The sequence below is a fragment of the Trachemys scripta genome, chromosome 15 (genome assembly GCF_013100865.1).
Source record: "Trachemys scripta elegans isolate TJP31775 chromosome 15, CAS_Tse_1.0, whole genome shotgun sequence".
Classification (NCBI taxonomy): domain Eukaryota; kingdom Metazoa; phylum Chordata; order Testudines; family Emydidae; genus Trachemys; species Trachemys scripta.
This window is the reverse complement of record NC_048312.1, coordinates 21,777,204-21,792,036: the sequence shown is the minus strand read 5'-3', so window position 1 is coordinate 21,792,036 and position 14,833 is coordinate 21,777,204. Positions and strand designations below refer to the sequence as shown.

General features: G+C 41.8%; 1 protein-coding gene across 1 annotated transcript in view; it reads right to left on the bottom strand.

The window, feature by feature from the left end:
- The window catches only part of SPPL3 (signal peptide peptidase like 3), a 57,980-nt gene that overhangs the window by 4,721 nt on the left and 38,426 nt on the right, over nt 1-14,833 (bottom strand). Inside the window, exons 5-6 of the mRNA XM_034791461.1 lie at nt 5,063-5,169; nt 3,864-4,027 (exon numbers count right to left, since the gene is read on the bottom strand). Of these exons, the coding sequence (XP_034647352.1) occupies nt 3,864-4,027; nt 5,063-5,169 (271 nt within the window). The remainder of the gene's footprint in view (nt 1-3,863; nt 4,028-5,062; nt 5,170-14,833) is intronic.

Below are 14,833 nucleotides of genomic sequence, written 5' to 3'. Positions count from 1 at the left end.
AATCACAGAATATCAGGGTTGGAAGGGACCTCAGGAGGTCATCTAGTCCACCCCCCTGCTCAAAGCAGAACCAATCCCCAGACAGATTTTTGCCCTAGATCCCTAAATGGCCCCCACAAGGACTGAACTCATAACTCTGGGTTTAGCAGGCCAATGCTCAAACCACTGAGCTATCCATATAGAAGTATTTCCTTCTATTGGTTTTAAATTTGCCACCTTTTAAATTTTATTAAAAGTTTCTCTGTTGAGACAAGGAGAACACACATTCCCAATATACCTTCTATAGACCACTAATTGCTTTATATACTTTTATCATGTCCCCTCTTATTCAGCTCCTCTCTAGGGTAAACATCCCAGTCTTTCCAGGCTCTCTTCATATGAACGTTCTTCATGTCCTTGATGGTTTTCATTGCTCTTCTGAATCTCCTGTACTTATACAATATCTCTTTTTAGATATGGTGACCAGTACAATACACAGTATTTCAGATAAGGTTGAACTACTGATTTATATAAAGACATTATAATATTTTTTGTATTATTCATGATCTCATTCTTTATGCATCCTAATGCATCTTGTTCACTTTTTTGACCACAGCTCCCACTGAGCCAAGATCTTCATTGAGTTGTCTATACTGACACCCAGTCTCTTTCAAGCATCATATTAGGACAAGATTTAGAGCAGCAATTTCTCAACTACAATATCTGCTTCTTAGAATGGCAAATTCTAGAACACATGAAGAGAAGCTACTCAAAACTTAGTTCTAAATTACACACAAGACTTAGTTCAGGAAGTAAACGTAGCTGAGCCATTAAATAATACAAACTGCAATATTATTAAGCTCAATACCTTGGAGGAAGGATCATACCAAAAAAAAACCAAAACAAAAAACAAACAAAAAAACAACCTAGCTCCATGACTCAATTCTAACTGTAACGCAAGAAAAACAGACTTAATATGAAGGCTAGTTAACCAGACCATAAGTTTCAGAAAGTAGGCAGAAACCTAAAGAAAAAAGCATAAGGCAAGAAAAATATACAATTAAATGTACAGGTGCAAGAGGTTATTCAAGTTAAACAAGGTATCCTTCAGAAAAATGGAAATGCAACCAGAAGTATAAGTTATTGCTGGTTACAATTAAATTTAAAATATAAATTAGAGAGGTTATGAAAAATTTTGAAGCTAGCCAAAAGACATAACAAAAACCTGAGAGAATCAGTGGGTCTGCTAAACCACTGGTGAGCTAAGGGAGCAGTTGAAGACAAAAAGGACATTGCAGAGAAGCTAAATTATTTCTTTCCATCAGACGTCTGGATGGAAGATGTTGAGGTAGCCAGCCTGAGCTTGTCAAAGATTAAGATGTCAAGAAAAAGATAGTGGTCGAACAAACTAAATTAAGAGAGCAATAGTCACCAGGACCAAGAGTTCTGGAAGATATCAAGAAATGAAATAGCTGAACTGCCAGAAATATGCACTCTCTCAACTACTACCCCAGAGGACTGGAGGGCAACAAATATAATTTAAAGGAGACATATGGAGAGATTCTGGGTATTACAGACCAGTGAGCCTTTACTTCAAACCTTAGTGAATTGGAACAGTAATTAAAAATAGAATTATAAACCCCCCTAGATGATCATATGATAAGGGTAAACCAGCCTGGCTTTTGTAAAATAGAATGTCGTCTCTAATCTAGAAAAATTATTTTAGTAAATAAACAAAAACAGTGAAAAAAAGGGAAGCAGCTGATATTTGAACTTTCAAAAGGCATCTGAAAAAGTCTCACAAAAGTCTTGTAAGAAAACAGTCATGGGGGGGACAAAGGTGGAGTACTGTGATGATTAGAAACTGGCTAGGAGGTAAGAAACAAAGAATGGGAATAGATGGTCTATTTTCAACATGGCAAAACATTAGCAATGGTGCTACCAGTTCCCCATATATAATATATTATCTCACCAGATTTAGTTTATTTATTGAATTAATTTATTGAAATTGATATTTAAATATTTTAATACATTAAATCCATATTTATTTGTTATGCTGACTGGATAATGGGACAAAAAGTTAAACCATGAGATTTACTGGTGATGACAATTTACGTTAGTCAAATCTAGGGAAGACTATCTTCAGAGGGACCTAACAGAACTAAGATGAATGGGCAGCATATTGGCAGATGAAAATCAGTGCTGACAAATAAAAGATAATGCACAGGAAAGAGACCAGTGTGTCACTGTGGAACCACTCAGGGAAAATCTTTATTCAGTATACCGCAGTGGTCAAAAATGTAAACAAAATGTTACATCATTTAAAGAATGAAACAGAACAAATCAAAATTATGATGCTATTACATAAACAGATGGGTACATCCTTCATCTGGAACACAGTGTTTTATTCTGGTTAGCCTATGTCAAAATAGCAAAAATAGAATATGTTCAGAGGTGGGCAATGAAAATAATTAGAGGCATGGAAATCTATATGAAAAAATTAAAAATATTGATCTGTTTTAATTTAGTAAGGAGACATGACAAGAGTACACAAAATAAGTGGTGCACATAGTATAAATGGGATGCTCCTATTTACATTCTTAAATAAAACAGATTATTCTCTAATTGTCCTCCAGGGGGTTTCTTGCACCTTCCTCTGGAACATCCGGTACTGGCCACTGTCAGAGATGGAATACAATACCAGATGGCCATTGGTCTAAGCCAGTATACCAATTCTATTTTCAAACTCCCATGAGAGGAGGATAACTGTTTACTCCTGGGGGAATTCTGCACCAAAAAATTTAAAATTCCATGCCAAAAAATTAAAATTATGCAAATTTGTTAAAATAACACTATATAATCATGCCAGTTTCAATTGCATCTCTACCCTGATATAACGAGACCCGATATAACACGAATTCGAATATAACGCAGTAAAGCAGCGCTCCGGGGGGGGGCATGGCTGTGCACTCCGGTGGATCAAAGCAAGTTCAATATAACGCGGTTTCACCTATAACACAGTAAGATTTTTTGGTTCCCGAGGACAACATTATATCGGGATAGAGATGTATTTTGTTAAATTATTTCAAAAATACCTGTCAGCAAGTATGACAATCCAGACACAAAAATTCCCTCAAGATTAAAGAGTTAAAGAAACCCCTACGACAAACCAGTTCCTGCTTCTCTGCCTCTTCCCAGCTGGGGGGCCAGACACACACACACCCTCTTCCCCCCAAAGCCCAGTCATACCAACCCAGACCCTCATACCCTTTCCTCCCCAGAGCTCAGCCGTGGCCCCCCTCCCAGCCCAGACACTCACATCCCTTCCCCCCCCCCCCCCCCCCCCCCCCCCCCCCCCCAGCCCAGACATTCACACCCCTCCCCTCCCCCCCCAGCTGCACTGCTCCCTGCCCCAGACCCTCCCCTCTCCTCGAGCCCATGGATCTAGAGGGAGAAACAGCCTGTTGCTGGGTCCTGGGCTTGCAGAGTTTCCTGTGTGCCACCTCCTTCCTTCAGGGCATGCTGGCAACTGCAGCTGCTGGGAACCCTGCAGCTCCCTTGCCCTCCCCCAGCCTCGTCTTCTATTTGTGAGCTGGGCTCTGCCAGGTCCAGCAGCTCCTAGTGGCAGCCAACATCGCTGCAGCCCATTTCTGGGGGGGGGGGGGGGGGGGAGGAGGAGGAGGAGAGGAAATTCTGCATGCACAACATTAATTTCTGCAAAATCTTGCACTGCGCAGTTGAACAGAATTCCCCCAGGAGTAATAACTGAAGAGAAAGTGAAAGTGAACAGGAGCTTATGCTATATTCTTTAGTAGCCTCATTGCTAACAGAAAGTGAGGGATACCTTCTGTTCTATAGTACAGTATAAAAGTGGCTACTCTTACCTTGGAAAGACAAGCTTGCCAGGCAGTGACAGGCGGGGAACATCTCTACCTACATTTGGTCCCAGATGCAACTTCCGGGATAAAACATCAAGGGGATTATCAGCTGGTTGCGTAGCCACTTTCACCATAACATTGCTATTAAAGATGTAGGCAGAAAAAAACACCTAGGGAACAGAAAAATAATTAGAGACCAGACAAGCTTCAAACAGAAAGCAACTCAAATATGTCACTCCTCTGGCTTCTGCTCTGTTCAATGGATGAGGAAACACATATACATATGTGGGAACTGCCTGTAGAATAGGGAAATAAAAGCAAGTGTTGGAAGAGTTCAGATAAAAGGATTTTTTTTAGTTGCAGTTGCCCTCTAGAAGACTGAATATGGCACTAGTTTACTGGAATATTAATCTTAAACCACCGGCTGCACAATTTTGCAAAGGAGGAACAAGGATTGGAAAGTTATAGGCTGGGCACTGAGGATATAGAAAGCTAGAAAAAATAATAGATTTGGGATGTCTTCTCTTTAAACAGAGGCACTCAAACTCTGCACTTTTCCATTCAGGAACAAATAGCCTCTTAAGACTACTAAACCCTGCATGTAATGGGATACTGACCCATTGCCAGCACTTGTTGGCAAGTAGTTCCCCTGAGCCAGTAATTAAAACAGTTAGCTACTAATGTAGATTGGACAAAGCCATCTTCATCACTGTTACAAAAGTGTGTTTGTTCCACCAAGTCTCAGTTGTACTTTCTGTAACTATACTGAAAATGATCTTTCCCCATCTATACCTGCAGTTAAGCAATTTTCAACACTGGTTTAAGGATCCCAATGCTGATAACCACAGTCAGTAACAGATCAGCTTCCTAGTGTACGTGAGGCTTCAGTGTTTGTTTGGATATGTTCAGTCCAGTCTGCAGCAGTTTTGCTGTTTTCCAATCTGTTTACTCTCTTTCTATAATATGCCATGGTTGAAGTGCTCTAACTGCAGTTCTGCATTTGTCACATGGTTAATGAGCAAAGGATTCTGCATCCTACTGCACACTTCTTAAACAAGGCTTAGAACTGGCCTAACAGGGCTCATCCTCTGGCTTTGCTGGAACTCAGAATTTTCTATGTTTAGAACTATGTTAGTTGACACGAATGAAAGGGTCAATCACAAATATGAAGGACAGAAAGTGTTTTAAAAGGAATGGAAACTTACCCAAAAGACATCATAAATTAGTAACCCCGAGAGCAGCAAACAGGAAACCTTGAGGCTCGGCAGCCGAACAAAGGCAATCATTGCAACACATAGGCCCATCGCCAGAGCTACAAAACAGTAAAGTACATCATTTGTTCAGTATTCAGGACTACAATAGCAGGTAAAGAAGGCCCATGCTTGCAGCTAGATAGACAGTCATCTAGTGCATACAGCACTAAGACCACATGGTCTCCTCTCCCAGAGTGGAGATGACAGGTAGAATAAAGAAAATCATATATGCAGTATCTACACTGGAAAGACTGTAAACGGAGACTCATAATAATAGGCATACCTGCTTGGGTATTTAATAGAATTTCACTTAACTAAACTTCAGTTATCTACAACAGGGTCATGGTCCACAGGGTATGCCTCATTGCGATCAAAAGTATGATTAAGCTCAGGCAGGCATTCCTAGGCTAGTTTTAATGTAGCGCATCTAAAAATAGCAGTGAAGACGTAGTGGGCTGTGGCCCAGATCAAGTCACAGGCTAGCAATGTGAGAATGTACCCATGTTTCCAGGTGGACATGTACAACCTTCATTGAAGCCCGTGCCACCATGTCTTCTCTGCTATTTTTAACTATGCTATCTTGATTGAAACTAGTACAGATATGCCTACTCAAGCTGCACTCCCCCCTTCAATTGCACCATAGACTTATCCCATAGTGTCTAGAAGATTAATGATTTCTCCTCATATGAAACCTTGATTATCTAAACTTATTCAATCCTCTCCCCATAGTAAGATTTTATTTTACTAAAAATAGACAAATTATTGTGACATTACAATCATAGGCCAAAATCAGAGACCTTATAGCAAGAATGACCATTTCAATGGCATGACCTTCAACTCCTAGTAGTTTAGGAGCTGGCATCTGATACATCATATACATAATCCCAAAATTAGACATAACAGGGTTTGGGGTTTTTTTTAAATTTGGGTTTTTGTTTAAGAAATGCATTGGATTTAGTAATTGAAAATGGAAATCTAAACTTCAACTTCAGGGAATTAAAAAGCTCAGGGTTACCCGACTTTCCTCCATTCTGGTCACAAAAAAATGGTAGGGGAACATTTAGAGAACAGTAACATACAGACTGTTCAGATGGAGAGCTAGAAAGTGATGAAGTAAAAGGCTACTGGCTTTATTCAGTGTCATCTTGATATCCAATCCAAGATGGCAATGCAGCCAACAAGCAGAAAGCTGTAAAAACTACTTATTCTCAAACCATAAAGCGAATGCTTTCTCAAAAGTAAAGAAAAAAAGTAAAGCATGTATGTTGTGTGCTTGGTGGGTTGCCAACTGCAAAGAAGGGAGAGAAGCCATTCCATCTCCTGCAAAATATTTTTGTGGAGGAAAAACTAAGGTGAACTGAAACTAATTATCACATCTTCCTGCCCTCCTGTTACCAAAGCCTTGCCTTTACTGTTGAGAACAGGTTCAATTTCAATTGCATGTGTGTAAAACCCTAAAGTAGTGTAATTAATAAGCACTTTAATCAACTTTCATCCTGGGATCTCAAAGCATTAAACTTTAACAGCTGTAATAGAGCCTGGTGCGGTAAGTAAGATATTATAGCCATAATTTTATTGAAAAACCACTGCAGATGTGGAATAGCAGTTAACAGGGCACAGAAACACCAAAAGCTATTTAGAGAAAGACCAAATTAAAATACAGGGGAAATTTACACAGGAGGAATGTGATTATTAGAGTGGGAATTTGACTAGGCTAAGGCACATGAATTAATACCCTTTTTCTTGCACAAAAAGCCATCAAGTTTTAAGTACAAGTGGTTAGAATCTTGAAATCACATTTAATCTGAAAGCAGCACAATCTTCCTATCAACATGCTGAGGCAATGGTTCAGTACTAGCCCACAGGAAATAGTGCAACCACTGAATTTCCAACATTGTTTCCCACAGGGCTAAACAATTTGACAAACAAGCATCAAGGAAACAGCATGGATTCAATAACTCAGTATGCAGACTTAGTTACAGGCTCTTCCTGGCAGGACAGTAAATACAAAAGAACATTCTGTCTTAAATCAGTTAAGAGATTTATCTAAAGCCCAGGTTAGTATTAGCTCAAGGCTACCTATTTTAAGGAGAGGATTTCAACTTATAATTAGCTTGAAGTGGAAGTACTTGTACCACTGTCAAGATTTATTCTTAATGTTTAATTCCTCTAGTGCTGCCCAAATACAGGCATACATGTATGACACCACAATTACACTAAAAGAATGCAGAGGCTAGGAAAGGAAACAAAAACCCAGTTCCTGAGTTGAGGCTGAAACATACCTTCATCCTCACAGATTAAGGCAGGACAGCATGTTAGTAAATTACATATTTTTGCAGCTGTTTAAGAAACATTGTTAAGATGCAAAAAAGTATGTCAGAGCGCTGAAGAGCATGGTATTGACATCCCCAGGCATTTAAGTGTTAGGTCAAACTCAAAATGGGACCAACAGCTTCAGGTGCTGGTGCATAAAGACCGTGACACTAGGATGCAGAAGGGAAGGAAGGTGGTGAAGGTCTATCCCTGACTGCACAAGGCCTGAGGCGAGTGCATGAACAACATCAGTGTATTGAAAGAAGCCCTCGACAAACCACCTCAGACATCAGAGTTTCTTTCTAGCCAGTTGCTGGTGTGCAAAAGGGAGCCTGATGTCAGCAGTCCCAAATGCTGAGGTGTTATCTTCATAGCTCGACAGAGTGGCAAGGGGCCTGACACTGGTAAACTCAAATACCAAACTACTGCAAGTAGATGCGTGCTGGCAGCTCCCCAGTGCCAATCCACAGGCTTCATACAAAGTAATCTGGATTGCTTGGTAAACTGGATGCAAGCAAACAATATGCATTTTAATGTGACCAAATTTAAAGTTCTACATCTCTGAACGTAAGTCATACTTACAGGATGAGGGACGCTATCCCGGGAAGCAGTGATTCTGAAAGACTTGGGGGATAATCAGCTGAACATGAGCTCCCAGAATGGAGATGTGGTCAAAAGGGCTAATGCAATCCTCAGATGCATAAATGGGAATATTGAGTAGGAAGGTTATATTTCCTTTGTATTTGGTACTGGTGCCCCCATTATTGGAATACGGTGTTAGGTTCTAGTGTCATTCAAGAAGGATGTTAAACTGCAGAGGGCTTAGAGAAGAGCCATGAAAATGAGTAAAGAATTGCAAAACATGTTTTACAGTGACAGACTCAGGGGCTCAATCTGTATAGCAGATGAGGATTCAGAGGGGAGAACATGGTCACAATCTGTAAGTACCTACATGGGGAACAGAAATTTGACAGAGTGCTCTTCAATCTAGCAGACAAAGGAACAAGATCCAAGAACTGGAAGTTAAGCTGGATAAATTCAGACTGGAAATAGGGCATGTCTTTTTTTAACAGTAAGGGTAATTAACCATTGCAACACTTCACCAAGGATTGCAGTGGATTCTCCATCACAGGCAATTTTTAATAAAAGACTATTTTTCTAAAAAATCTGCTCTTGTTCAAACAGGAATTAATTCATGGAAGTTCTCTGGCTTAAGATATATACATCAGACTAGAGGGTCAAAATTGTCACTTCTGGCTTTATAATCTACAAATGAATCTATGTATTTATGCAGTGCCAATGGACCAAAGGAGACCTGACAGTGGTAGTCCCAGAGGCCAACAGATCCAGCTTCACACAATGTGACTACTTCATGGGACACAGTGCGCCTACAGCTCTAAACAGGGTTGATAAAAATCAATTTAATTTTTTTTTTTAAATCTGATTTTTTTGATAAAATGCTTTTTGAGGAAAAACCTGTCTAAAGATAGTTTTACTTAAGATACGTTATAGCTCAAAGATATCTCATCACAGAATAGGGTTTATAAATCCTAATTCTATAGTCTGAGACAATATATTCATGTAATGTTTAAGAAAAGTTTTGTAAATGAGTTCCAATAGTCTAGAAGCTGGAATTGTTAACCTGAGTTTTGATGGATGGAGCAGTGTCCGTAATGATCCTGTTGTATGTGCTTGTGTGACAACAGAAGAAGAGAATGTCTTCCTTACAGAAACACTTGATACAGCAGAATACTTACAAGAAGTAGCAGTAAAAGCTGTAACAAACTGTGAAAAAAAAATTCAAATGTCTAGTACACAGCTTGGTCACAGACAATGCTGCAAATGTATACAAGATAAGAAGAAATTTAGGAGAGAGTCCCAAGCTAGTAACATACAGTTGCAGTGCTCATTTGATGCACCCCCTAGCCAAAGACTTCAGCGTTCCAGAAATAAAGACTAATGTTGTTGAAATTGCAAAATACTTCCGTAACAACCACTTTGCAGCAACAGCTCTGAAAAAAGTGGGAGGAAACAAGTTAACTCTCCCACAAGACATGCGACGGAACTCAGTAGTGGACTGTTTTGAGCACTATGTCAAGAACTGGCCTAATCTGATGACAGTTTGTGAACAAAATTGTGAAAAAATAGATGGCACTGTCACAGCCAAAGTTCTCAACATTGGGCTTAAGAGCAATGCTGAACACATGCTGAGTACCCTGAAGCTTATTTCTGTAGCCTTGAACAAAATGCAGGGAAATGGCTGTTTTATTACTGACGCTGTTGAAATTTGGAAGGAACTAAGTGAGATCTTAAAAACAGAAATATGCAATGACAGAGTTAAATTACAAGCATTAAAAAAACAAATGAGACAAGCACCATCTCCAGCTCATTTTCTTGCAAATATTCCCAATACTTAATTCCAGAGTCAAACCTTAACTGCTGAAGAAGAGGAGGTGGCTATGACATGAACATCCACAATCATCCCTCCATAATGCCAACTATAATAAACTTCAAAGCTAAGGGTGAACCATTCAAGAAATATATGTTTGCTGATGATGTTTTAAAGAAAGTCACACCAGTGAACTGGTGGAAGTCACTTAAGCATTTGGATTCAGAGACTGCTGAAGTGATAATCTCACTTTTAACAGCAGTAGCTTCTTCTGCCGGTGTAGACAGAATATTTTTTCCTTTGGACTAATTCATTCCAAACTGAGAAATTGTTTGGGACCTGAAAAGGCAGGAAAGCTTGTTTTTCTTTTACAGATTATGAACAAACAGGAAAATGAAGGTGAAGACGACTGAATTAACTGCAGAAGCCAATATTCTTAAGTTTCTCATGTTGACCTGGCTGACATAGTCTATTTAATTTTTTTAAAATATTTCATTTAACTATTTTAGTTAAAAACAATGTTAACAAAAACCAACCTATTTTAAAGAACTTCATAGAATATCAGGGTTGGAAGAGACCTCAGGAGGTCATCTAGTCCAACCCCCTGCTCAAAGCAGGACCAACACCAACTAAATCATCCCAACCAAGGCTTTTTCACTTCATGAAGGGAAACAGAGTAATAGATTCATAGATCAGAAAGGGCTATTAGGATCAGCTAGTCTGACCTCCTGTATGACCCAGGCCATGGAACGTCACCCAGTGATACTTGAATGTTTACCTAAATTCAAAAAAACATATGATTGTTTTGTTAAAATATTATATGTTTGCTGTTGAAGAAAAAAATCCAGAATACATAACGTTGTTTTAGTTAAATAAAAATGTTAATGTCTGTCTAGTTATGTTCTCCTCCTAATACAGCATGGCAAGAAAATCTTCCAAATATTAATGATTAATCTGTTGAACTGGAGATAGTTCACCTCCCAGTGACTTCATAAATATCTGCTTCAACTACCTTTGGTAAATGAAATAACCATTCATTTTCGGATATAGCTGTAAAACAAATCTGAAAAGTTTTCAAAATAAATCACTTTAAAAATCTATAGTGTGTACCTTCTAAAAATGAAGCCTACATCTATCTCTGAGTTGTGAAGAATACGTATTAAGGTTACACCAACCAACAAGAATGCACTTTTATGTAGAAATCCATGATTAAATCGAGTCTTCCTGACTAGTGATTTAAATCAAATCCACCCTGGCTCTAAGTGCTGACTTTCCCAGACAACCATACATAGATCCTGCATGGCTGTAGTGCACTAAGAAGTCTGACACTAACAGCCTTAGGCACCAATGTGCTTCTTTTTGCAGGATGCCAGTACTGAAGGCTGTCTGGATACTACTGCCTTAAGCATTATGTGCCAAACAAGTTGAAGTCTTATGACTCAGCATGTCAGTGCTCGAGGCCATTGGAGAGCCAGTGTGCCAAACCACACAGATGCAACAAGCTACACTATACCAATGTTCATCTCTCTGGACAATGCCAGCTTGCATGGTCATTAGACCTTAGGGGAGACTGTTGGGCTAGTCCATATAGAAGTGTCTTTGATACCCTGAACTCCCAATACCCAAAGATATAGAAAGAGCACCTAAACATTTTAAATCATTAGAAACTCTATATAGTGTCTGACAATAATAATCTCCTGGTACCAAGGTACGTGCTGAATACACGCCATAGGAAAACTAACTCTACCCAGAAGTTACATGTTGGGCATTGCAGGCATGGGTAGATACCGGAAGCTGAAAACTGGGGCCTAAAAAATGGAAAAGACAATGAAAAAACCCACAAAACAGCTTGGAAGCAAGCATGTCTGAGACCAGCTCCAGTGTCAACTTGTGCCAAGGCTCCAAGAATGAACACCTCACTAAACAAGCAAAGCTGGAGAACGTACCTAACACATCAAAGATCCCGAGGCCACAGAAAAAAATGAAAATCCTCAGGATGTGTCTAGCCAGACAAAAATAGACAGGGTGCTGACAGACCTAAAATGGCCAAAGCTCTATTGGGTTGTAGACCAAACCATCTGAGGACATAAGAGGCAAAAGTCCACAAGAATTACATGTGCATTGGTTAAGACCACTAGGCAGCTACAGTGGGGGATCTCCTTTGCTGACCACAAAATTGAAAATGAACAGGAGTACGCGCACGAAAGCTTATGCTCAAATAAATTTGTTAGTCTCTAAGGTGCCACAAGTACTCCTGTTCTTTTTGCGGATACAGACTAACATGGCTGCTACTCTGAAACCTGACAAAATGGAAAGTAACTAACGAAGGTTCCTCTGAGGTACTATAGTTGCAGCATCCTACCAGTGCATCACAGAATCAAAAATCTCAGGAGTTAGTGGATGTTTCTGCATGACTTGTATGAGGAGCAGGGCCCTGGAACAAGAACCGTGCACTAATGTCTTCAGTGAAATTAAAATTAAGCTTTGTCCCCCATCTAGAAATAGCCCAAGAAATCTGAAACTAAACAGTTTTGGTAATCACTAGTTCTAAGTTTCTCTCTGTTTTATATATAATTATTTAATAAAGGGACTGCAACAAGTTGGACTAGGCTCAGAGGCCCCCTATTGGAGGCCTCATGATCCTGTCACACATCTCAGGAAAGGAGCAGTGGAGAGGTCCTCCCAGCAGCTGAGTGATTGTAGGAGGAAGCAGCCAATCAGGGCCCAGGAGGGCCCTATAAAAAGTAGTTGCAGCACCGGAGACAGAGTTCCTTGCTGGAACTGCTCTTGGCTGGCACAATGCTCAATGGTAGTAAGGACTGGGGGAGCAAGGAAGAGCTCCTGGCTGGCTGATGGGCCTGAACTCAGAAGGGCCCTGAGCTAAGGGTAAAGCATTTGTGAAGGCTGGGGCTGTGGGGAAGTGGCCCAGAGAACGGAAGGCAATTTTGCTAAAGGGACATAACAGCACACAGCTGCTATTCTTAGGGTCCCTGGGCTGGGAGCCGAATTAGTTGGTGGGCCCGGATCCCCCCCATAGACCACTGGGAAGGGCCTACAATTGGACAGCAGTAAACCTCCAGAAGGGGACTGTACTGTCAGAAGTCCCAACTGGAGAACTGAGGTCAGAATAGACTAAGCCGGCCCCAGTAGTGCATCCAGGCAGGAAACGCTGAGAGTACGGCCCAATACTAGAGCCGGGACTGCTTTAAAGACTGCAGACGCATCCAACCAGAGGGGGGTGCTCACAAGAGGTGGGTGCCATGTCATTACAGTGACGGATTTTCATTATTTTTAGATATGGGGACCTGTTGGCTGTGAATGTGATTCAAGGATCCTTAAGAACTTTGTGTACAGTTAATTTAGCAATTTTTGTATATATAGTTAAAACTTCATAGATATGGTAAAGCTCTAAGGGTCCCTGTTTCCACAGTTAGAAAGGAGACAGTTTAAGCTTTCAGAGTGGTAGCTTCACACCTTCTTATCAACTGTCTGTAATGGGCCACTCTCTTACCACTTCAAAAGTTATTTTTCCTCCCTTGATATCCTGCTGTTAATTGATTTATCTCATTAGACTGACCTCACACTTGGTAAAGCAACCCCCATCCTTTCATGTACCCGTCTAACCAAATCTCACCACGTTATAGGTGAGACCACGTTATATCGAACTTGCTTTGGCCCCCCCCCGTTTCTTGTTCTGACTGCCCCCTCCAGAAACCACCGTCCCTAATCACCCCCAGAAACCCATCCCCCTACCCATCCTCCCCTGTCGCCTGACTGCTCTGACCCCTATCCACGCCCCCACCCCCTGACAGTCAGTCACCGGCGGGAAGCGGAGCAACTTGGCACCAGCCCGCTCCACTCTGCCACCTCCCAGCCGTGGCACTCCGCTTCCCACCGCCGGTGAGCGTGGGGAGGTTGGGGAAAGGACGCCCCCTGCACTCACCTGCGGCAGGAAGCTGAGTACCGTGGCTAGGGCCGGGCTGCTCCGCTTCCCACCGCCGGTGAGTGTGGGGAGGTTGGGGAAAGGACGCCCTCCGCACTCACCGACGGCGGGAAGCGGAGCGACGTGGCTCCAGCCCACTCCCCTTTCCTTGCCCCGGCCCCAGCCATGTCGCTGGGAGACAGGGGGGTTGGGGAAAGGTCCTGCACTCACCTGCGGCGGGAAGCGGAGTGCCATGGCTGGGAGCTGGTGGAGTGGAGCGGGCTGGGGCCAGGCTGCTCCGCTTCCGCCGTTGCTGGTGAGTGCGGGGGGATCCCTTCCCCCAAGTCCCCTCCCCCCGAGCGACACAGCTGGGGCCAGGGCAAGGGAAGCGGAGTGGACTGCTCCCGGCCCCCCGCTAATCCCCCGGGCCACTCTGGGACTGCAGGGCCCCCAAAAGTGCTTCCCCACAGCTCCTGCCTCCCAGACCCTGGGTGGGGGGCCCTGACCGCCCCCGAGACCCTCTGCCCCTTATCCAATCCCTCAGCCTCAGCCCTGGCTCAGCACCCTTAACACGCTGCTCAGAGCAGCGTGTCCGAGCTTTCCCACGTTGTATGCAAACCCGCATTATATTGAGATAGAGGTGTATTTATACCTGCTCCTGTATTTTTCACTTCATGCATCTGATGAAGTGTGTTCTAGCCCACGAAAGCTTATGCCCAAATAAGTTGGTTAGTCTCTAAGGTGCCACAAGGACTCCTCATAGTTTAAGCTTTGTTACAACACTGCAATCTTTCAGTCACTGTGTAGCAGGGTTAATCAAACTGCTGTGGTTTGAAGGCTGGTAAGCAGAAACCACGGAGTATTACATAAATTGGCAAATGCAATTTTCCCTCTACCTTCCCATGAACAAACAATTGGTGATCACTGAAAGAAACAACATACTGAGCTTGAAGTTCTGACTTAGTGTGGTAAATCTTATGTTTCTGGGTACGTTAGCAGAAGTTTCCAAATACAGTTTTAAGTATATTCTGGAGAGAATGTGAGTTAACCTGAAGCAGAATACCTTTAAGTTACCTTCTACTCAATTCCCTCAGCATAG